Below are 21,515 nucleotides of genomic sequence, written 5' to 3'. Positions count from 1 at the left end.
GTGGTAAATTCGTATAATGACATATTATTTGTCAATAAAAAGGATGAAATACTGATACATTCTATAGCATGCATGAACCTTGGAAACATGTTAAGTGAAAGGAGCTAGTTCCAAAAATGCACATATTAGTATGATTCCATTTTAAGGAAAAGTCCAGAATAGGTAGCTCCATAAAGACAGAAGTTAAGTTAGTGGTTGCCAGGAGACAGGGTTCAGGGAAATAGGGAGTGACTGCTAGTGGGTATGGGGTTTCTTTCTGGAGTGATGGACATGTTCTAAAATGATTGTGGTGATGGTTACAAAACTGAATATACCAAAAATCTTTGAATCTTCCAATTTAAATGGGTGACTTGTTTGGTATATAAAATTATATTTCAGTAAAGCTTTTTTTTTTTCCCTAAAGAAGTTACTTTTTATTACTCTAGAAGAAATTACTTTTTAAACTTAATAAATGTTACACTTTCTGTGAAGTTATTATATGTCAAATACAGTATATCTCAGAAAAAAATATTTTTCACATATGTACTTTGAGAATGTACCAAGAACCTAAAATGCCAAATGTTCATCACAAGATTAAGAATGGTGGGTGACTGGAACAAACCTAGGTATCATATAATCAGAATAGTGATGTGCATCTATAAGATGGAATAATAAACAGTTAATGTTTTTTAACATACATTTAATGATATGGAGAAGTATTTAAAAGAAGAAACAGGAATAGTCAGTTTTATGTAGCATATAATTCTAATTATGTATTTTTTGATTTGGCACACATAACGTGTGTATGTGAGGGGAAAAAAAGCCTGGAATATAATGTCAAAAATTGTGAAGAGTTGTTATCACAGGGTGGAGAGATTAGAGATACTTTTGTTTGTTATCATCCATAGTTCCAGTGTATTACTGTATTTCAGATGTATTCCTTCTCCATTCACATATAAAGCCTGTTGTTCAATACTTCTCTACTTCATTTTTGTAACTGTTACAGTGGAGCATGTGGTATCATACGTCCTCATGAAATGCACAGGAGACAAAGCCATAGACACTGTGCTGACCAAATTGTCTTACTTGTTTTATTTTCATGACTCTGAAAGAGTAAACAATGAACTTTAATGTCTTTGCAGGTTATCAATGCTGCATTGGCTTTAGCAGCAAAACCACAGAGTAAACTGGCCCAAGAGAACATGGATCTTTTTAAAGAACAGTGGGAAAAACAAGTCCGAGTCCTCACAGATGCTGTCGATGACATTACTTCTATTGATGACTTCTTGGCTGTCTCAGGTAATGAGCTGATTCCCCAGGGAAGTATGTGAGGCTGTGCATAATTACTTTCACCTAAGTTACAATCATGGGATATCAAAATGCCCCCAAGTATGGGCAGGTAAATTATTCTAGCAATAATATTGTGCTCGTTTTCATTTTAATTAAAAACAACAAAAACAACAAAAAAAGCTACCACTGACTCCTGAGCAGTGGGACTTGGGGTTGGAGTTGTTTCCCTTGTTATGGGGTGGTCTCGAAGTGTGAATTAGTAATCTGCCTGGCAGAGGTTTTTCTCTGTTTATATAGAGTAAGGTCTTGCAGCTGTGACCTGTACAACACTATAGCCATCCACCTCTCTTGCTGCTGCTGTGTTTAGAAAACACATTGACCTGTGTCCTGGCTGTGGTTATTTGTTATGAGCCTATGAGACTTAGGAGGAGGGATTCCCAACATCATCAGCTTTAGTTTCTTTTGTAAAAATTGTTCCCCTTGGAAAGCTTCTCTTTCTCTCTCCCTTAGAAAAGATCGTAGTTTAACTGTCTACTTTTCGAAAGACTCTGTCTGCATGATGCACAGATAGAAAACAGAGAGGAAATATTTAAGTACCTTTTAATTATGAACTTGCAAAAAATAAATCTGGGTAATTCACCTCACAAAAACAGTTGATTTCATTATATAAACATAAACTGGTAATGACATAGTAAATTGCGTTCATATAGAAAATGTCTGTCAACTGCAATTCCCTGTTTATCACACAGAGATAAGTTTCAGTCCATCTTCTTAGAGTTGAGCAAGTATAAATGCATTCTCCATTTAACAGGCCTCTGCTGCCCTCGACTGCACTGCTTGCTCTCTGGAGGTGCCAGGCTTCCTGAGGCCAGTGGCTGTGGGCAGAGTCAACGGCTGGTACTTTGTAGGGCTGAAACTACCTGTCACCCCAGGGAGCCACAGTTTGGAATGTGGGAGATGTGAGTGGCCATGGGGCTTGAAACTGAAGCGGGGCTTAAGTACATGCACAGCACAGTCCTCCAGCAGTGACCTATATAAGGTGACAGTGTGTTCTGCATACCAATGTTCCCCTGTGTCTGCTTGCTCTCCTTGGGGTTGGAGCTTTGGCTCTACTTGAGATAGTGGGGAGCAGGCAATCCGTAAACTGCAAAATAAGGGGGTAAATCATGCTGCTGCAGGACTGCCAAATTGCAGGTGCTGGTACTTTAAAACAAAAAACCCATTTGTAAGCACATCTTTGCAGGTGCCAAAAATGCAGGAATTGCTTTTCTGGGAAATCTTTGCCTTCTGTTGTTTTCCCCAGTGAAGTACTGAATTATTCTTTTCCATAGATTTAGAGAAAAACATTCCACCTTCACAGCACACTTTTAAGCAAACAACAAATTCTGATACCTAAATGCAAAGCCCCCCTCCGGAGATAGATATTACATTCCTAAACTTCCTTACCAAGTAAGGCTGGGTCTCAAGGGGTTTTCGGTCCTTCTTATAGCAAAATAAAATGTAATAGAATCAAATGTCCCTCATGCAACATTCTTCAAATCATAGAACAAAAGGGATTTTGTAGTAGCATTTAGTGGGATCCAGGCAGTATCTTTAGGGTATATGACATAAAACAGAAGAACGGTAAAGAGAAATCAGATTCTTTAACAGATACACTTTTGTCTGGTGAGTATGTTCAATTTTTATGCAAATGTGGGAAAGTAGAAGAGTTGACTTGGTGGAAAGGAGTTTAGACAGTTTCTATTTAGCAAATAAAAACACAGAACAGTCCTCTCAGAAAGTGGTGGTGCTTTCAGAGTATCTGAATTTTAAAGATCCACCTTAGTGTGTTTCTCTAATGTTTTGTCACAGACTTGCTTAGCAGTGTCAAGTAAGTAAATAATTAACAGGACAAAACTGTTATTCACAATTCCTTTGATTTTTATGGTGTGCTTTTTAGGGGCATGGGATGAAGGGAAGAGACAAGCAGATGCCTGTGCAGAGTTCTACTGGATTGACCAGTTAATTTTTAGCATTCAGACTCCTTTATACCCTTATGCACTTACCTCACCCATGGCAGCTTTAGCACTTTTTATGTGGCAGACTAGAGATGTCTCTCCATCTCACCTGATACACTGGCTCTCGTTGAGAGGAATCCCATTTTCAACCGGGCAGGCCCCCGCTTGTCCCCAGTCCTTGGCCCTTGTACAACTCACAGCCTCTCTAGAGGTGCCCCGTGGATTGGAGAGCAGGCGTCATCTGCAACCACTGTGTGCAGTCTTTATACCAGAAGCTGAGATCTGCCCACTTCTATTACCCAGAGGCTCAGTAGTCTGTTAGCAAGGTGGGCATGTTTCTGAGTAAGGGGCTGCAGGACAAGTGCCCAGCACAGGGTCTGGCTTAACGTTGGTGGACTTCATAAAATTTTACGTAATGAAAAGTAAGAATGCTGCTTGACTCCTTGGAGTGGTGGTGTTTTACTGTGTCCTGGGATATTGTGGCCCTATGGCAGTGTGATAGGTTTTGAGGAATAGTTCTAGTAATGATATTTCACCATCAGTCCCCCTTGGAATCCCTGGGGCCTGTGTGTTTGCTGTAGCCCTGCCCACTCATGAGAATCCATCCAAAGGGAAGTTACTTAGGGGATAGGACTGAAAGGACCCTCTGCTGCTCTATCTCTATTGTTCCTGGATATTCTGTCCCATTGGTTCCAGAAGTTCCCTCGTGCTTATTACAAGTTATATCCTAAATTTGTGGCTCAAAAATTAATGGTCATCTTGTGTATAACCTGGTAAAGCCATTAAGACCCTGATGCCAGTGTTTCATGAGGCTGCAGGGCAGGGGGAACTTGAGTCACTGTGTATCAAATATGCCAGTGGCACTTGAAAATAAAGAGGGACATGCAAGCCACCTCCGGGGGAGAGGGAGCGGGACCCCTGTTCCCCAAGCTGTTCTATTCAGAAGGTTGCCTTGTAAATATTGGAGGTGGTTTAGGATGCTACAGAGCGTTCAGCAAGCCGTGAATATATTTATATGGACCGATCCCTTAAGGACAGTGGTTTGAAATTTATCAAAGCGATAAAGACTGTTTGAATTTCATTTGAATTGTATTTGATAAACATTTTCCATGGAAATGAAATTTACTTTCTCATTTGTTTACTCTGCTTTCATGTGGAAGTTCTGATCCTCCCCCCCCCACACACACCTTTTTTTTTAAGTTGCAAGTGGTTGGTTAGAGTGGTTCTAGTTGGGTTTATTACTTTTCTTTACCAAGTGCTCTTGGAAACAAATAACATAATGCATTAGATACTTTGGGGCAACACATAGGAGTAGTGATTTGTACTCTTCTTCAGTGTCAGTGTGCTCAAATAATTTGGTCTGATTGGTCTAAATAAAAGGATTTTTGTACCTAATTTTTGTTTTTGTGTTTAATCGCAAAAATCCAAAACTGAAAGTAAGGTAAGGAAGTGGTGAAGTTAGTTTGATTTCTGACTCCCATGCCCCCTAGCTTGAGCAAGTCACTCAATACTTCTGTGCCTGGTTTGCACATTAATTAATAGTGATTTTTAAAAAGTGGTTACTATAGAGTTAGTTAAATGTCAAGCAACTCAGAATCTTTCCATAATATTAGAGTGAGTTCTCTATATAATGTATTAATATTATCATCTCCTGTGTGCATAAGGCTGCACTGATAAAGATACCCAGAGCACGGGGAGGGTGGAATGGGCCCTGTTAGACGTTGTGGACTGAAGTACAAGTTCATGCAGGCTCTCTGGAGAATGCCAGTTGGCTTGGTTCTGGAGGGCAATTAGGCATCATACATCTACTTTATACATGTATGCCTTTTGACTTAGTATTCCCATTGCTAGAAAATTTCCCCAGGGATGTGTACATAGATGTTTGCCAAAATACCTGTACAAGGATGTTCACTTCAGCCAAAATGCCTAAGAGAAGACTGGATAAATGAATGATGGCCCCTCTGTCTGTTCAGTAGGGTACGGTACAGCCATTAATATGGATGAGGAAGATCTGTGGAGGCAGTTCTAGAAAGATTTTCAAATGAAAATCAGACATGTTAACGTCCATAATGTGACCCCTTGGAGACAGACTGTTGTATGTGTGTGTGTAGGGTTTTTTTTCCTTTTGGAAGTATCTACGTATAAAGACTGTATTAAACAATCAGTTTTTAATGGGGTACAGATTGGTGTGTCTACTCAAAATGGAGCCATGCTGAGTTTACTTGGAAATTCAATTAGGGTAAAGTAACATGGTTTAAGTTAGTGTGGGTACCTCCAACCCTCCCATATTTGCACATGTCCAGTGGGAACTCACTTCTCCCTTAGGGCTCAAGTGTAGAGAGCAGGTTGTTGTGTCCTGGGTATATAGTGGCCTCAGCTGGCTGGGGCTTTCCCAATGAAGGTGGAAAATGTTACTTTAGTCAGCTTCCTGAAATAGAAGCCTTCCTTGGTGGCTAAAGAATGGCAAGCTCTTCCCTGGTTTGGGTTCAGCTGGAAGAAAACCTGTATAAATTCAAGAAAATCTAAATTGATTTTTAAAAACACACTTGCCTAGATGAAGGTTAACAAATCCTTGGTGGAAGTTTGGGCTACTTTGTTTAATGAATGACAAAGAATGCTATACTTCATTGATTCTAAGATGTGCTTTCCCTCCCCTGGTATTAACAATCCTGATACCAGGATGAGTCTTAAAAATCAGTGATAGGAGAAAACATTGGTTCATAGTTTCATTAGCAACATCTTTTCTTTCCTTTTTATTCCTTTCCTTCCCCTTCCCCAAATGTTAGATTCAGTAAAAGCAGCAGTTTTTAACCTAAGGCCTAGTATGGTAGGCAGGCTCAGTACCAGTCTGCTTAGTTTAATATGTAGAGAGTTTGTATATAAAAGATGTTTCTGATCTAAACATGGGCTCTAAATCCATTTATTCTTATAATGGGTTCACTTATTCCTCCTAAAATTGGTTTATGTAAAAAGTTTAATATGTTATCTCTTTCAGTAGTGCAATGGTGTAAATTCTAGCAAGTCTCCTAATTTTTGAATTAGCACATGCTAAATTATGGTCTTAGCTATCTTGTGGTAATTCACTTTTCCCTTCTGCAGTGGAAATTTTTACTATATTTTGGCTTTCCCTGGAAAGATATTTATTTTAATTGATGAATTTTTATTTTTTAAAAAGACTTTTAGAGCAGTTTTAGGTTCACAGCCAAATTAAGAGGAGGGTACAGAGACTTTCCATCTACTTCCGGCCGCCACACATGCACAGCCTCCCCCTTTATCAACATCTCCCATGACAGTGGCACATTTGTTACAACTGATGAACCTACATTGACACTTCATTATCACCCAAAGTCCGTAATATACATTCCTGTTCACTCTTGGTGGTATATACTTCATAGGTTTGGACAAATGTATCCATCATTGAGTATTTTCACTGCCTTAAAAATCCTCTGTGCTCCACCTATTCATTCCTCCCTGCTCCAACCCCTGGCAACCCCCGAGGTTCCTGCATGTCTCTACATAGCTTAATAGCACTTTTTTTTTAAGTGCTGAATAATATTCCACTGTCTGGATGTACCACAGTTTTTCAGTTCACCTACTGAAGCATGCCTCAGTTGCTTCCCAGTTTTGGCAATTATGAATAAAGCTGCTGTAAACATCTGTGTGCAGGTTTTTATGAGGACTTAAGTTTTTAGCTCCACTGCATAAATACCAAGGAGTGCAATTACTGGATCATAGGTAAGAGTATGTTTAGTTTTGTGGGTGCAAGTCCCTTCCTGCAGTCTCTTGGGAACTACAAAATGAAGGGCCTTGTTCCGGGAGCCTACAGGGGATCTTGAAGCCCAAAGGCAGGGCATTGTGGTGGCTCTGTTCTTTGCTGAATCCACTAAGTATCACTTGCCTCTGGCTCCCCTTGAGATAAGAGGAAATAGCATCGTGATCACTAGACATTGTCATATATAACTTGACTGAGTATGTTAGCAGAGGCTGTGAGGGAAGGGCGAAGACTTTGGAAGAGAATTAAATCAGGAACCAGTCTAGATAATGACAGGTCAAAGCATAAGGTAACCAGGGATGGCAAAGAAATGACCAGGTGTGTTTCTTTCCTTTTTCCTCCCCTCCCCTCCCTTTCCTTCCTCTTTCCTTTCCTTTCTTTCTTTCAAAAATTTATTTATTTATTTTTGGCTGTGTTGGGTCTTCGTTGCTGCATATGGGCTTTTCTCTAGTTGCGGTGAGGGGGGGCTACTCTTCGTCGCGGTGCACGGGCTTCTCACTGCAGTGGCTTCTCTCGTTGCAGAGCACGGACTCTAGGCATGCGGGCTTCAGTAGTTTTGGCCCATGGGCTCAGTAGTTGTGGCTCGTGGGCTCTAGAGCACAGGCTCAGTAGTTGTGGTGCACGGGCTTAGTTGCTCTGCAGCATGTGGGATCTTCCCGGACCAGGGCTCAAACCCGTGTCCCCTTCATTGGCAGGCGGATTCTTAACCATGGCGCCACCAGGGAAGCCCCAGATGTGTTTCTTAAACAGATTACATTTGCCCTAATTGTCCTGTCTCTTCCAGAAAAACCAGAACCATTACTCTTTCACCTATTGTGCCAGGTACTTTCTTGGTTTAAGGAAGTGACCATGTCTTTAACAGACACTGCTTCTAAGAGTTCTTACGTGTCTTGAAAGCTCCTTTCCAAGCTGGAAGGAAATGGGCAGGCAATGACCTGGAGGCTTTGTGTTGCTCACTCACCCACCCACCCCATGGATTATGGGCATCCCTGTCACTTGGGCTGTCTGCTGATAGACTCTGCAGCTCCTGGTGGTGAGCACATTCCCTTTCCCATTCTGGGTCGATCCCTACATATCAACCTCATCCATTTTAATGGCTGCATAGTGCCCATAATTTATTACCCACTCTGCTCTTGGACATTTTGGTTGCTTCCACTTTGCTATTATAGATGAGGTTGAAGTGGACTCCTCACTCTTGTTTCCAATACCCACTGCCAAGCTTTTTGCTTTGAGGAAAAAAATAGTTTTGGTGGGTCCTCCAAATCCAGCTCTATGACTAGACAGCTTAACAGGAGTCAAGGGTTTCCTCAAATATTACAACAGGCCCACCTGCATCCCATGAGTGGTTTACTGAATGTTTCGCCTCAGGGGCGGTCCCTCAGCGCCCTCCAGAGGGGGCTTTAACCTGCCTTCCAGGACCTTCTTCTGTTCCAGAGCTGTCCTGGCACCTTGGTAGCTTGTCTGAATACCATCGGCATCTACTGGAGGGAGGGGCAAGGAACTGGGAGAATAAGACCTTACAGTGAACCTTTTCTTCTAATTTAGACTTTGTTTGGGATGTAAAACCAGTGAAATCATTTAAGGGAAGGAGAAGTTATTAAGGATCTGTGATCTTGAATTTTCTGCCTGGCTTAAAACAACTGTGCCTTAAAGATGGGCATCTCTGTCTCTCTCTTTTAAACCTGGAATAAAGATTGTTATTCTTGGAGGCGATTGCAGGTTGAGTTTCTATGGGACAGTTAATCTGGTCTTTTTTTTTTTTTTTTTGTGGTACGCGGGCCTCTCACTGTTGTGGCCTCTCCCGTTGCGGAGCCCAGGCTCCGGATGCACAGGCTCAGCGGCCATGGCTTACGGGCCCAGCCGCTCCGCGGCATGTGGGATCTTCCCGGACCAGGGCACGAACCCGTGTCCCCTGCATCGGCAGGTGGACTCTCAACCACTGTGCCACGAGGGAAGCCCTAATCCGGTCTCTTGAGTGAAATGATAAGTGTAAAGCTCTTGGCACCGTAGCTGGCACAGAGTGAGCTGTCGATGAATGGTAGATGCCAACTTACAGTTGGCCCCTTCTAGTGGAAGGCCTCCTCCCTCATTCAGCTTTTTTTGTTTGTTCCTCAGAGAATCACATTTTGGAAGATGTGAATAAATGCGTCATTGCTCTCCAAGAGAAAGATGTGGATGGGCTGGACCGCACAGCTGGTGCAATTCGAGGCCGAGCTGCTCGGGTCATTCACGTGGTCACCTCAGAGATGGACAACTATGAGCCAGGGGTCTACACAGAGAAGGTGCTGGAAGCCACCAAGCTCCTCTCCAACACAGGTGCGGGGGCTGCCTCCCTTCCCTGTGCTCCCCACACACAGATGGCCTGGTGGCCAGGCCATCCAGTTAGTGCAGGCCCTGTGGTTAGGAAGTAGGACGCTGGGACTCAGATCGGTCTTAGGGACAAGAATTCTGGAAGGTATGTCATATTTGTGAGAAGTTGGTCAGCCACACTAAGGCCTCAAAAAAACATTTCTTTATGTGTGTCCCACAATTAATAATGGGAGTTATTTTAAGATGAACATCTGAGTTATATCTCCTGTCAACGAACACAGTAAATTAAGGAGGGTCCCATTCTAGCAAGGCCTCAAGTTAATCCCAGTTCTCAACGATGTAAATCCTATGTTGCAGAATCTGCCCAGAGACAAAGAAGATGATTTGAGTCTGTAAAATACAGCATTTGATTTATTTCAACCATAAATACTTCTCACATGGGTAGAAGCAGAGACTCTTCATCATGCACCCTTCCTCTTTGTGTCTAACTGAGGGATTTAGGGAGGGCTGGTAGAGCAACGATGTTTGCAGGGCCAGCAGGATCTGCCATGCTCTCTTCTTCCGCAGTCATGCCACGTTTTACCGAGCAAGTGGAAGCGGCCGTGGAAGCCCTCAGCTCGGACCCCGCCCAGCCCATGGATGAGAATGAGTTTATCGATGCCTCACGCCTGGTGTACGATGGCATCCGGGACATCAGGAAAGCGGTGTTGATGATAAGGGTGAGTAACTGCATTTCAGGTGTTTTAACAGCTTCTTTCTTATCATTTGCTAAACTTGAGCAATGCATCGTTTTAGAACTCAGCAGATGAGTGGCAGTATATTAAAACCATGAATCTAAAAGCTGCTAGAATGAGATATATTTAATTACGTTGTCTAAAATGACTTTTAGTTGCAAGTTAGAGCCCAAACTTGGGCTGAGAAGGGGAGCTAGTATGAGTTGGCCTTGACGATTTACTTCAAGTTAAACAATTGCCACAAATATGAGGCTTCCATTTGAATTAGAGGGAAACTACAGAAAATAAAGGCTCATCAGTTAATTTCAGAGAAGGGAGCATTTCCCTAAGGCAGGTTGAAGCTCTTCTTTACATGGAGCACCCCTCGCCTCAAAGGTGGCAGGCAGGCAGGATGCTAGAACCCCAGGGTTTTGAGGGTGAGAATGAGGGGCTGTGGCAACTCCTGGGCTCAGGGCCAAGCGTTGAGCCCTCTCACCATAGCTGAATGGAAGTGCCACCTGCTCTGGGCCCCATGTGACCCATCCTGTCTGAGGCAGCAGCAGTTCTCACCATCTGAGACAATGTCTAGGGCCCCCTGTGGATTAGCATGCACAAAGGGGTTTTGAGAAACTACTGACTCCTCTGTGATCATCCCCAGTGTGCTGCGCTGGGACTCACAGCTGCCCTTTGCATAGCAGTTGATCCCTCACATGCTGTTCTGAGCATGAACAGCTCTGGAAGCTGGAGCAGAGCCTGTGCCAAGCTCCCCCAGGCTCACCTGGACCTCCCCCAGGCTCGGGCCATCCCTGCCATAGCCACAGAGCCAGCAGTTGGAATGCAGGGTCTGCCTGCTGAGTAGACAGCTGCTTTGCTATGCTGACGATCCAGTCGGGTCAGGGGAGTTTCAGTTACACCTTCATGGGTTGCTAGTCAAACCTCCCAAGGTAGGCAGGGGTTCTGTCCCACTTTTTACCCCCTCAGCTGGAAACAGAGGCCATTTCTGAGGCAGGTGCATTACGCTGGACCCATTCTGTATGCAGTGTAGAAATGCTTGGGCAAGACTGTGTTTCTCTCTGGGGTGAGGAGGAAAGAGAACTATTCAGGGATGGTCTGGTTGGCTGATGGCTGTCCCTGCAGGCCCAGGTCACCTGGACATGCTGGGGTGTGTGGGGGAGAGCTGGGGGACCCTTTTTGCTTTCTTCACGGCTGCTGCTGTGCTAGAGAGCAACCCATGCTCAGCAGTCGTAGCCCGGTTGAATGCAAGGTTAAAACCCAGCAGCCAGATCTCAGTGGTGTGAAGGGATCCCTGGGTCAGGTGTACCAGTGGTGGTAAAACACAGCCCTATTTTTCCAAAGTTCTTTGCATACTGACAGACACTTAGAGAATAGAAGAAATGATAATGAGGAGTCACTGGGTGTTTGAGATGAATGCCTTTGGGGTTTTAAGTGAGCTGGTACTGCGCACACTCCAGGATGCCTGCACATTCCAGGGCCTGTGGAAGCAGGTCGGGTTGTGGGAAACCACACCCTGGGAACAGGCAGGCAGCTTGGATTCCTCTTCACGTCTGTGACTCTAAGCAAGTTTCCTCATCTTTCTGAGACTCACCTGATGTTGTTGATGGTTTTAATGGGATGAAATGGAGGTAGCGTGTTCAGCTCAGGGCCTGGCATGTAGTAGCTGTTTCTTGCGCACTTACTGCTGTGTTGGAGCGTAAGTATGACAGAGGCCCTGGCAGGCTCTGTGAGATAGAACCCGGGGTGTGGTCAGCTGGGAGGGCCCAGAGCAAGGGCAAAGTAGGTCTGCGGCAGCAGTGGTTTAACTCCTCCCTTATTGTCTTGATTTTAATTCAGGAATCATCCTTCCAACCCCCAGGCCTCTCGGTTTCTTGATGTCTTATCATCCCCCAACCTCAACCTCACTTGCCTAGTCTTACCCAGTCCTTGTCATTACCAGTATCTGCATCATCCCAGTGTCAGGTTTCCGCCTTCCATCCGCTCACTGTCTCTGGTGCTGTGACTCCCAACAGTCCTTTGAGTCCATCAGGATCTTCAGCCGGTTGGCCCTCCCCACTTGCAACCCTCACTCAGCCCTTCAGGCCCTTGCCTCACTCCTTTTCTAGCTTTGAGTCTGGTCCATCAGTATAATCTCCTTTGCCCCCTTTCCTGTCCTTTTATTTGCCTTGCAAAATACAATCCTAGTGAAATTCCTTCTGCTGCTGAGCATGGTGTAGAAAAGTGCAGCCACTCTGACTGGGGTCACCGAACCCAGGACCGTCAGGGGGCCCTTGATGCCATGCAGCCTCGCCCACACAGCCATAGGGTCTGGGAGCACTTCATACCTTCCTGCTCACCTCCCCATCTGTGCCCCATCCTACGTGTCTGGTCTCAGTGCCTGTTGCACTGAGGATCCTGAGGCAGTTAGAACATCTGCTCCTGGCTGAGCCCGTCCCCTGCACTGGGTCCCATTCTCTCTTCCTCCAGCACCTTCCCCCCAGCATACAAACATGCCATTATTTCTCCTGTTATAAGAAAATCTCCTGGCCCCCCTCCTCCTCAGTCTCCTTTGCTGGTTTATCCTCATCCCTCATCTTCTCAGCCCCTTACCACTGGTACACCCTGTAGCAGTTTTTCACCTCTCTTTTCTGACTGTACTCATTCCCCTGGTGCATAAAGACGTGAGAAAACAGCAAGAGGTTGACCCTTCTGCAGTCCACATTCATCTAGCCACCTTGCCTACTGCCTCTCACTTGTCTAACAGGCACCTCAAGCTTATTATTCCCCGAAGTGAGCTCCTCATCTCTCTCCACCCTGTTTTCTTGTATCAAGTTGATGGCAAATCTGTCTTCCACTCGCTCAGGCCCGAACCTTGGATTCACCTTTGATTCCACTTTTTGCCTCAAACCCTGAATCTGATTTATCAACAAATCCTGTTGGATCTACCTTCACAATAAATAGAAGCTCTGAACACTGTTCCTACCCTGGTCCACCAGCATCTCTCACCTGGATTCATGCAATTGCTTGCTTCTCAGCCAGTCTCCCTATTTGCATTCCTAGGTGCCTGCAGTCTCATCCACAGAGCTCCCAGGGTGATCCTTTTAAGCTTCAATTAGATCACGTTATCTACTGCTTAGTACTCTCCCAAGGCTGCCATGTCACTCAGTCCTTACACTGGCCCACAAGGCCTTTGAGGAGCTGAACCTGTCACCTCTCTGACCTCATCTCCTACTGCTCCCCTGCCTTTGCTCCCAGGGCTTCAGCTGACACTGTGCCGTAAGGGCAGTGAGCTGAGCCCCTACTGTGGCCTTGCTATTCATCCAGTTCCCCAGGCCTTTCTGTTGGTGACTCCGTCCTGCCGGAACACTCCTCCCCCAGGTACCTCCTGTGCTCCCACCTTCATTGCCTTCAGGTCTGTGCTCCAATGTCACCTTCTCATGAGACCTTTCCTGACCAACGATATAAAATTATAGTCCTCCTCTACTGCTTACTTATAGCACTGATCACTTTCTAATAGGTCATGTGATTCACTTTTGTCATTTTTCCCATCAGAATATATGTGAGAGCAGGGATTTTTGTCTGTCATTTTGTACCTTTAGCGCCTAGAACAGTGCTTGGCACACAAATATTCAGTGAATGAATGAATGAATAGGAGATATTTGGTTTTCTTGGCAAGAACAGTTCTTGGGTCTGTGATGAGCTATCGAGGAAGGTGGGGAAGTGGAGATCCTGTTAGGAGGGCACCCCTTTGACAAAGCTCCTCCACAGACTGAGGCTCAAGTGCCTGTGACCTCAGGATTAAAATGGCGAATGGCAGCAAGACTCCAGGATCTTGCATTGCCATGGGACTCAACTGGTTCCTCGAGTGACCCTGGCTGTCCTCACCTCCTCATGGAGGGGCAGGCCTGGCCTTTGCACCTGTACAAACCCAACATACTCTGGGCAGTTTTGGATGCTTCCTCACAGGAAATCCTTGGGCTGGGCTTGGATTAGGTCCTGGTGCAGATGAGGGACTTGCCTCACTGCCCTCCTGTCACAGGCCGGCCGGCTGGGCTAAGAGCCAACCCCAGCTGTTCTGCCTGCTGCCCTGTTGCTGATAACTTCCAGAAGATGACATTATGTTTCAAGTCAGCAGCTAATCATGAGAGGCTGGAGAGTGTACAAAATAAGAATTTTATTTTATAATTAAAGCAAAGAGGTAGGACCAGTAATCGGTCCCTTTGGTATTTATTCAGACCTCATCTGCCATATTCTCTCTTTAATAAAAGTAAGTACATAAAAATACATTGCCTGTTTTTACCTCTCAAATCAGCCTTTGGTACCCTAAGAGAAGTCCCAGTATTAGTTAATTCATTTAATTTTCTTCTTGTCATAAAATGGGAAAGTTATAAGAATCTGCTTAATGTTGTATGAAACTGCTATTTTTAATACAGTACCTTTTCCACCCAGGACAACTCTCACCTTTGTCTTAAGATGCAGGTGTTGGAGAAGTACGTTAAGAAGTGAAAACCTTTGTCAAGCAAAGAGTGTCGACTCATTGGTAGAAACTGAAACCCTCATCCCCATAAAGGACCTGTGTCTTTTGGGAAGTGCTAGTGTGGTGCCTTTGCTTGCTGTTTGTTGAACGGGCTGCCTGGCACGTGCATGAGCTAAAGCAGAGTCTCAGACAAATATTGAGCGATTTTAACTTTATTCCTCACGACTGTTTGAAATACTGCAGAAAATTCTGGATGTCTGTACATCAGGCTGTGGGCCCAGAGGCCTGGGTAAGCTGGAGGCCGAGGTTTGTGTTTGACTTGTGATTTCTGTCTCGGTGGCAGACCCCTGAGGAGCTGGATGACTCGGACTTCGAGACGGAAGACTTCGATGTCAGAAGCAGGACAAGCGTCCAGACAGAAGATGATCAGCTGATAGCTGGCCAGAGTGCCCGGGTAAGGACCAAGTTTAACTTGTCCTGCAGACCCTCCCTGTCCCTCTCTGTTCTTGGCTTTTTCTTTTCCAGGAAAACACTCTCATTATTGAGAACACCATTTTTCCTCTCGTTTTCTCTGGCAGTAGGACCGAAGTTATCCTAAGTTGTGGCACCTGCTAGTCAATTGTAGGTTCATCCAAAACGTCTTCTCAGCTGTGCCCTGAAGCTTTGGTTTGTGAAGAGCCCTGAGTCAGGAAAGCCCTAGGATCTAGTCAATGCAATGTTTGTTAATAGGACAGTGAAATTCAAAAAAGATTGCTGTCTTTGCCTATCTCAATGATACCATGGGCATGAACTATTTAATTATTCATGGGTTAAAAAAAATAACAGTGGTACATTCAAGAAAATCAGAGCCATTGCAATCATTTAAGTCATTAAATCTTCAATCAACTGCATTTATGTTTTTGGGAGGATGCCAAGAAATATTACTAAGGAGTCTTTTTTCACCCCTTAGAAGATATTTTGAACAGCGGGTACATCCCTGCTTTAAGCCCCACTCAGTCCTAAGCATTTTGGGAAGCTGAGTGGAGAGGAGCCCAAGGCCCTGAGTCTGTGACTTGAGGTGGGCAACAGGCTTCCAGGTCCTGCGGTGATAAGGTTTAAATGCCGTCTCAAGTACCTAAAAAGTGTACTCCGCAGCAGGTTCTCTTCTGCCTGCCTACTTGCCTTCTTTAAAATTCACATTCTAGGGCTTCCCTGGTGGTGCAGTGGTTGAGAGTCCGCCTGCTGATGCAGGGGACGTGGGTTGGTGCCCCGGTCCGGGAAGATCCCACATGCCGCAGAGCGGCTGGGCCCGTGAGCCATGGCCGCTGAGCCTGTGCGTCTGGAGCCTGTGCTCTGCAACAGGAGAGGCCACAACAGTGAGAGGCCTGCGTACCACAAAAAAAAAAAAAAAAAAAAAATTCACATTCTAAAACTACTTCTGGGTCACCTTGAAAAATTAGAGATGTATTACAGCCACTGGGCCTGCCACAGAAAGGACTCCATGTATTAGCCCCTCCCTCATCTCCTCTCCCCATGGCAGGAGGCAGAGGATGAAACTTTTTTTTTAAGGTTCAAATGAAGTTTATTTTTTTTAATATTTTAATTTTATTGGAGTATAGTTGATTTACAATGTTGTTAGTTTCAGGTATCAGCAAAGTGATTCAGTTATACATTCTTTTTTAGATTCTTTTCTCATATAGGTCATCATAGAATATTGAGTAGAGTTCCCTGTGCTATACAGTAGTTCCTTGTTGGTTATCTCTCATAAGAGATATATATGTGGTAGTGTGTGTATGTTCATCCCAAGCTCCTGATTTATCCCCCGGTCCCCCACACGTTTCCCCTTTGGTAACCATAAGTTTGTTTTTGATATCTGTAAGTCTGTTTCTATTTTGTAAATAAGTTCATTTGTATCTTTTCTTTTAAATTATCAATAGATTCCACATATGAGTGATAGCATATGGTATTTGTCTTTCTCTGCCTGACTTCATTTCAGAGGATGAAACTTTTAAAGAATTAAGCTGATTCTGTCCCTGTGCAGGCGTGATCATGAAGCTTCTGCATTGGCCTTCAACCCCTCATACCCTGTTTTTCTCCACCCTAAAACTTGTTCTTGAAAGTGGGTCGGGAATTCAGGCTGCTGTAAACTTCGGTGCAAAATGGCTCTTCAGGCAAAATGAAACCTATTAAAGCATTAGCCTACCTGTGTCATAGATTGCTTGGTGGAAATATTCTTAGCTAATGCACTGTGAGAACTTCATATTCTCTTTATGTAAGAGCTTCCTGGGCTTCTGATTTTAGGCGATCATGGCTCAGCTTCCCCAGGAGCAAAAAGCAAAGATTGCGGAACAGGTGGCCAGCTTCCAGGAAGAAAAGAGCAAGCTGGATGCCGAAGTGTCCAAGTGGGACGACAGTGGTAATGACATCATCGTGCTGGCCAAGCAGATGTGCATGATCATGATGGAGATGACAGACTTTACTCGGTGAGCAGTGCCCGGCCCCAACCTGCTACACAGAGGGCTGCCCCCCTCCCTGCAGGTCACGTCACACAGGCAGGACGTGCTGCTCTGTACACACTTTTCTGTTCATCTCCATCTACGAGGGCTTCAGTTACGATCATTCTTGTTCCCTTTTTTCAGAGGTAAAGGACCGCTCAAAAACACATCAGATGTGATCAGTGCCGCCAAGAAAATTGCTGAGGCGGGATCCCGGATGGATAAGCTTGGCCGTACCATTGCAGACCATGTAAGTGACAGACTTGCCACATGGGCCTTGAAGTTCATCCTGGGACTCTGGCAGCCTAGCGGTGATAACAGTGTTTTTCATGAGACACAGCACTTTTCCCATCTCAAAAATTGTTCTTAACTCGTCAACCTGCTTGACTAACATCAGCATAGAGTTTTAAGGATTTCTGTATTCCTGTTTCTTCTTTGCCAAGTTTTATAAGGCAGGCCCAGTTTGCATTGAAGCACATCTCTGGAGCAGGTGTGTATGTCCTGAAATCTTCCCTTGGTCGACAGCTAAAACCAGCCTTTACTGTTGTTTATTATCTCTCAGATCTCTTCAGGATGTCAGCTCTGGGCAGGAGCTAATTCTGCAAGCCCTAATACACTGAAACTAGGTGTATAAGAGCCTCTTCTTGTGGAAGTATTGCAGTATTTCATGTGAGAATCAGGAGCCCTTTTGGCTAGTGCTTTTGGAAGGCTGACGTGCCCAACTGGGGACAGACATCTATGTCCTCAATCACCCAGCCTTCATCCCTTCATTCTCTGTATTGATATGTCCAAAAAAATGTGGTTCCTACCTCCTGGAAAGTTTACAATATATTTCTCTTGATGCGCCAAGATATTATCAGCTGTAGTTACAAACCCTTCCCACTCCTTTCCCTGAAGTATCCACACGCTCAGCCTGCATTGGGGTTGTGGGACAAGTGACAATGGTTCTCACTGCTCAAGCCAAAGATTGGGAAGTATCCTCAACTCCCCTCCTCATGTAATAACCGATACTCAGCCCTGGTGCTTCCACTGGCCACACGAATCTCAACACCATCTATCTGGTCCTTCCCTCTTAGCAGCCCCCAGCTGAGTCCTGACACACATGGCCCACGCCTGCACAACTGTGGCCTCTCCTCTGCACGCCAGCCTCCACACAGTTGCCAACACAGTCTTCTTATATGATCATCTTAAAATGCAAATGAGGTTTGGCTCTGCCATGCTTCAGCAGCTTCTTAGAATAAAATTCTACATCTCCAGCGTGGTCTGCGTCCCAGCCTCACAGGAGGGATGTTTTTGCATAAACACTTGAGAGAGGTGCTCTCTTCCTCCTTTGGGTGAAGTCTCCGAAGTTGGCCCTGAGCTTTGGCAGCAAGACGGGCATTTCCCTGTGACTGGTCGGGACCCTACGGCTCCCACGTGCTCTTCTTGCTTTGGTTGACTCACCCGTTCTCCATCTTTGCCTAAAATGACTCTCCTTTCATCAGGTGTTTACAGAATGCATCATAACTGAGCAGATGAAGTCCCTTTGAGCAGAAGAGCTATTTGGATGGTTATCGCCTAGTTCACAGCACTCTCACTTTTCTCCAGAACCAGACTCTCGCTTGCTGAGGCTATTTTTCACCTTTAGGGGCTAGGGGCAGGGGCTGCAGCAGAGAGCAGCCTAGGGCGATGATGGCCCCAGGTAATTGGGTAACTCCTCTCTTGCCCTTCGCTTAAGCAAGGAGTGAAGAGCTGGTGGCACACTGAGCCTTTCAGAAATATCTGTGGGGGTGGGTGTGTTTGGGCCGGGCTCAGAGTGCTTGGTGCTAATTCCGCTCTCCCATCAGTGCCCAGACTCAGCCTGCAAGCAGGACCTGCTGGCCTACCTGCAGCGCATCGCCCTCTACTGCCACCAGCTCAACATCTGCAGCAAAGTCAAGGCTGAGGTGCAGAATCTCGGTGGGGAGCTGGTCGTCTCCGGGGTAAGTTCCATCTGTGAAGAGAGCTGGTCAGTGGGAACGTGCTAGGAAGTGTGCTGTGGAAAAACTGGAAGTTTCCTCTTGGTCCTCAGAGGCCAAGGGCTGCACACTGGCTACTTCCTGCAGAACTGCAGCTCTGCTTAGCATGGTTGGTGACAGCTAGGAGCTCTTACAGTGCTTGCCTCTTCCCCTTTGTTGACCACTCTATAGGTAAAAGTATTTTTGTCTTCATCGCTTTTCCTCCCCCAGAGAGAACTGAGCCTGTTCAGAAATTGCAGAGATGACATATAGGCTTTCTCAAATCCCCTCCACTCTCAGAGTTCCCAAGTAGTATCTCTTCCCTTGTCTGTTTACCATGGCACAGTTCTGGACCCCTTGTCACCTTGGGCAGGGGAAAGAGGACATCTCGCTCCACTGAAGCCCTGTGGCTTCTGCTAAACCCCACAGAATTTCCTTTCAAAGAAGACTTGGTATGTTGGACATACTCATACCATTTGCTTACCTGCTACAACATAAATGCCCCTGTCTCTGGGGAGCAATTATCTATATTCTCTGAATGAGAGAGGAGACTCCCTGGGTCATTACTGAAAGCACTGCGGGGGGGTGGTTCTCTGTCTAGGAGGCTGACATTGCCACCTCCCCCTGCACCATGGCCATCCATGGCTGTTCTCGGTGCTTATGGTTATAGCTCTGCCATCACTCAAAAGATTTCGGCAGATCCTCCCCCAACCTGAGTGAATGAAAACTTGTTGAGGGGTGGGGGCAGGTAAGGTAATGGTACGTTAGGTTTTTATCATTCCTCCCTTCTTCAAAAGACCTGAAACACAGGCATTTTCAGGGTATTTGGATAAGAGCACCCAGTCATTGGGAGAGCCAATCAGAGGCAGGGCTGCTGCCCCGCCCTGTCCTGGTCCAGGAGGAGTGGGGACTCCCCCGCCAGGGACTGACAGCCTCCAGCTGGACCGGAGGGTCCAGGCCCTCCGGTACCTAGACCCAGGCCCCCTGGGTACATGTGGGGTTGGAGGTCAGGCCTGTGCTCCTTACCTCCCTGTCTGCCTCTTAGGTGGACAGTGCCATGTCCCTGATCCAAGCCGCTAAGAACTTGATGAACGCTGTGGTGCAGACAGTGAAGGCGTCCTACGTGGCCTCCACCAAATACCAGAAGTCTCAGGGGATGGCTTCCCTTAACCTCCCTGCTGTGTCATGGAAGATGAAGGCGCCTGAGAAAAAGCCCTTGGTGAAGAGAGAGAAACAGGATGAGACACAGACCAAGATTAAGAGGGCATCTCAGAAGAAGCATGTGAACCCTGTGCAGGCCCTCAGTGAGTTCAAAGCCATGGACAGCATCTAAGGCTGCCCCCAGCCCTCAGGGCTTCTAAAGATCTGTCACTGTTCTTCACTCGTATATTTGCTAAATAGAACACTGATGTTAGATTCCATAGGAAAATAGATTTCAGACCTGGCCAAGCTGGTGAATTTTGCAAAGACACACTTGTGTTTAAGTCAGTCAAAAGTACTTTTAGAATTCAGAAGCATGTATCTTAGCTATATTTTTTTATAAGCGTAAAAATTCCATAACCAAAGAGAATGCCACATTAACTTCTTAGTAACACTGTTGACCAAGTTGAAATGCCTGTCCTCCTAGTGGTGGCAGCTGTAGGGTTTGAGAGAAGGGGGTCTGACTCACCCTGGTTCACAGAGAGGGCTTCCACCGGTTCCGGCAGTTTGGCTGGTATTAAATGACCAAAGATGACCCAGAGTAATAAGCAACCTGGCATCTTAGGAGGCCCTGGAAAAAGGAACATTCCCAGAAAGGTCTTCAGAGGGACAAACCACATGAAACTGAGTCAAACATAAATGTATCATGAAGAAAACTGATTACTCTCTTTATGACATGAGAATTTTAATGCATGGTTACAATAACTAATGTACTCTGCTGCAGGACATTAATAAAGTTGCTTTTTTCAGGCTAGAATGTTGTGATGCTGTCATCAGAACATGCTTTTTCCCCTTTCTTCAGCTTCAAATGCAAATTCATCATTGGGCTCACTTCTAATAATTGCAGTGTTTCCTGCCTTGGGCTTATGAGAGAAGCCTGACAAAATAGTGTTTGCTTAGGCAGTAATTTAGACTTACCTTATTTGTGATAACTATAGCTACAAGGTATAATTTTACTTTCTTATTTAAATTTTATGAATTTGAATGTTTTTTACACTAACTTTTCCCAATAAAGTCCAAAATGAAACTAAGTCTAAGGGGCCAGGGTCCTTTTCTTTGCCTTCCAGTGGAGTCGAAGTTTACATTAAACATCTCCTGGATTTGCCTGCAGCATCTGCAGTGCTCTGGGCACCCCCGCTGTCCCTCATTCCCTGGATGGTACTGCCCAGTGAGGAGACCATGCCTATGGCTCTAGGCTGAGGGCCGCACCTCCTTGCAGCTTCCATGCCAGCCCAGCAGGGAGGGCCATGCCCACAACGGGAATTCACATGTCCGTGCTTCAAGGTGCAGGTCAGAATCTCGGAGGCATCCTTGACATCTCCCTGGATGTCAC

At 45.4% G+C, this 21,515-nt stretch overlaps 1 protein-coding gene across 1 annotated transcript in view; it reads left to right on the top strand.

The window, feature by feature from the left end:
- Positions 1 to 21,213, top strand: part of CTNNA1 (catenin alpha 1) — a 347,088-nt gene extending 325,875 nt beyond the window's left edge. The window contains exons 12-19 of the mRNA XM_079701645.1: positions 1,122 to 1,278; positions 9,154 to 9,354; positions 9,916 to 10,067; positions 14,876 to 14,986; positions 16,813 to 16,994; positions 17,151 to 17,256; positions 18,833 to 18,967; positions 20,028 to 21,213. Coding sequence (XP_079557771.1) covers positions 1,122 to 1,278; positions 9,154 to 9,354; positions 9,916 to 10,067; positions 14,876 to 14,986; positions 16,813 to 16,994; positions 17,151 to 17,256; positions 18,833 to 18,967; positions 20,028 to 20,315 — 1,332 coding nt within the window. The 3' untranslated portion in view covers positions 20,316 to 21,213. The remainder of the gene's footprint in view (positions 1 to 1,121; positions 1,279 to 9,153; positions 9,355 to 9,915; positions 10,068 to 14,875; positions 14,987 to 16,812; positions 16,995 to 17,150; positions 17,257 to 18,832; positions 18,968 to 20,027) is intronic.
- Positions 21,214 to 21,515: the final 302 nt, after the last annotated feature.

Source organism: Hyperoodon ampullatus, assembly GCF_949752795.1.
Source record: "Hyperoodon ampullatus genome assembly, chromosome: 4".
Classification (NCBI taxonomy): domain Eukaryota; kingdom Metazoa; phylum Chordata; class Mammalia; order Artiodactyla; family Ziphiidae; genus Hyperoodon; species Hyperoodon ampullatus.
The sequence above is the reverse complement of the archived record's forward strand: the minus strand, read 5'-3'. Positions and strand labels throughout refer to the sequence as shown.